A 2,704-nucleotide genomic window follows, 5' to 3' on the forward strand; every position below is an offset into this window, starting at 1 on the left:
AGAAGAGCTGCGCCAGGAACGAGAGGAGCAGCAGCTGCGCGGCCAAGAGCGCGAGCAACAGCTTCGCCAAGAGCGCGACAGAAGGTTCCGCGAGGTAGAAGAGCTGCGCCTAGAACGCGCGGAGCAACAGCTTCGCGAAGAGCGCGACAGACAGTTGCGCGAGGAACAGCAGCTCCGCCAGGAACGAAAGGAAGAAAAGCTGCGCCGCCAGGAACTGGACGGTGCCTTCTCCCAGGACGAACAACTGAACCGCGCAGAGCAAGAGGAAGAACAGAGGCGCTGGCGGCAAAGAGGCAGCAAGTTCCTCGAGGAAGAAGAGCGCCTCCACCAGGAGCGAGAGGAAGAAAAGCGACGCCGGCGGGAGCAGGACAGGCAGTTCCTTCAGGAGGAAGAGCAGCTGCGGCGCGAGGAGCAGGAAGAGTTGAGGCGCCGGCAGGAGCGAGACAGGCAGTACCGGGCGGAGGAACAGTTTGCCAGGGATACGAGGCGTCAGCAGGAACAAGAACCGCGGCAAGAAGAAGAGCAGAGACGCCGTCAGGAGCGCGAGAGGAAACTCCGAGGGGAAGACAAGGGCAAGCGTCAGTTCGTCGATCCCGTGGTGCGCTCCAGCCCTCTCTATGAGTACATCCAAGAGCAGAGATCTCAGTACCGCCCTTAAGAGATGCTGCCAGTATCCTGACACCGGCCAAAGCTTGGAGCAAAGGAAAATGAGAAACACTGGGTACCAAATGATGATTCCAGTGTTTCTGGTTGTGGGGAAACTCTGACGTTAGAATGTCTTTCCTTCCAAAATTTTAAACTACACTCATTTCCTGTATTGTATTCCTGCCTTTTATTTTTGCTTAAGTAGTTCTTTATTGCGGCAGGTCTTTCTCTTTGGTGCAAATGTGGTGTGCATTTTTAAAAACAGATCGTTTAATTTGAGGAGTTTTGTTTGAGAAACATGCTTTCAAAAACAAGAATAATATGAGGAACAGAGATTCACAACAATTGAGTCTTTTTTAAGTGGATTGAATACCAATTTCAAAATTCTATTTTTCATGCTCAGTTTGATTTTTTTTTTCTTGCACCTAAATTACATTCATCTTTACTTCCAGTTAGCTTCTCATCTGTTGTGGCATAATTACTACAGATTCTGTGAGGTGACTGAATTTTTACAACCACCCTTGAATAGTGCAGGGGGAATGACTTCTCCAGAAAATTCCTGTGAAATCAGCCTGTAACTGGAGGAAATCTCTATTAAAAGTAAGGTAGTTTAGCTTAAAGACTTAAAATTTGAATTCTTTTTTTTTTTTTTTTTTTAATCTTTAACTCCATCAGTACTTGAAATCTCATGAAGCAAAAGCAAGGTGTTTCTCAAACAACCCTAGAATTCAAATTTTAAAACTGTGTCTGCTGTAGTCTGTAGTGCTCAGTTTTCTTCCTCCAATCTTTGATGGGGTTGAGAATATTACTACCTTTCTTAATTTTAGCTGAAAGGGAACCTGCTCAAGATCCTGTAAACATTTGTCTTCTAGGGCCAATAAGAGATCACAGAAAGTCTGTTGGGGGAGGGAAAGAGGAAGATGTGTGAAGAGAGGGCAAGTTCCTGGAGGCCCTTTGGTAAGATCCATCAGCCCACAATCCTTTAAGCTCTTTTGATCCTACCTTAGAGACATTCTTGTTGAAATCATTGCACTGTGTGAAAAATTAATAAATGATTGCAAACAATTTCTTTTGTCTGTTTTAACTATGCGTCAAATCATAACTCAAGATCTAATGGTCTGGAAAGTGACTTAAGTTCCCATTCACTTAAGGGTATTTTGTTACCATTATTTATGTTCAAACATGAAATTCCCCAACCTTTTTTCCCAGTTAGGGTCAACCCTATATAACTTGCATCCCCAAACTAGGATTCTCTTTCCAAGTCTTTTCATTCTTGACCCCACAGCTTTATGTGCCCTTTCTTGCGGTGACTCTGTGGTCATGACAAATGATGATGCTCCCAGTGTTTGTTCATATTTCCTTCTGAAGTCACTCCTGAGGTTCACAATTCAGCCAAAGATTAGATGGACCTATAAAACAACATATAGTTCAACCATGTATATGAGACTAAATGGGTACACCAGCCCAAAAGCAAAGAGGAGAAGGCAGGAGGGGACAGGAAAATTGGAATGGAAATAGGGAAACAGGTCAAGAAGGAGCCCTGGTGGCGCGGGGGTTAAGAGCTCGGCTGCTAACCAAAAGGTCGGCAGTTTGAATCCACCAGCTGCTCCTTGGAAACCCCATGGAGCAATTCTACTCTGTCCTATAGGGTTGCTACGAGTCGGAATTGACTTGACGGCAACAGGTTATTTGGGAGGTCAAGAAGGAGAGAGTGTTGACAGATCACAGGGTTGGTAACCAATGTCACAAAACAATATGGGCACTAATTGTGTAATGAGAGACTAATTTGCTCTGTAAACTTTTACCTAAAGCACAATATATATACACACACACACATACATATATAGAGAGCCTTGGTGGCACAGTGGTTAAGCGCTTGGCTGCTAACCAAAAGGTTGGCAGTTCAAATCCACTAGCAGCTCCTTGGAAACCCTATGGGGCAGTTCTACTCTGTCCTATAGGGTCGCTATGAGTCAGAATTGACTAGACAGCAACAGATTCAGGGTTTTTTTTTTGTTTGTTTACATATATATGTATATATACACATATATACAAATAT

General features: G+C 44.3%; 1 protein-coding gene across 1 annotated transcript in view; it reads left to right on the plus strand.

The window, feature by feature from the left end:
• Nucleotides 1–2,704, plus strand: part of TCHH (trichohyalin) — a 10,025-nt gene that overhangs the window by 2,311 nt on the left and 5,010 nt on the right. Inside the window, exon 3 of the mRNA XM_023724603.1 lies at nucleotides 1–598. This exon is cut by the window's left edge and continues 26 nt beyond it. Coding sequence (XP_023580371.1) covers nucleotides 1–598 — 598 coding nt within the window. The remainder of the gene's footprint in view (nucleotides 599–2,704) is intronic.

Source organism: Trichechus manatus, unplaced genomic scaffold, assembly GCF_000243295.1.
Source record: "Trichechus manatus latirostris isolate Lorelei unplaced genomic scaffold, TriManLat1.0 scaffold00250, whole genome shotgun sequence".
Classification (NCBI taxonomy): Eukaryota; Metazoa; Chordata; class Mammalia; order Sirenia; family Trichechidae; genus Trichechus; species Trichechus manatus.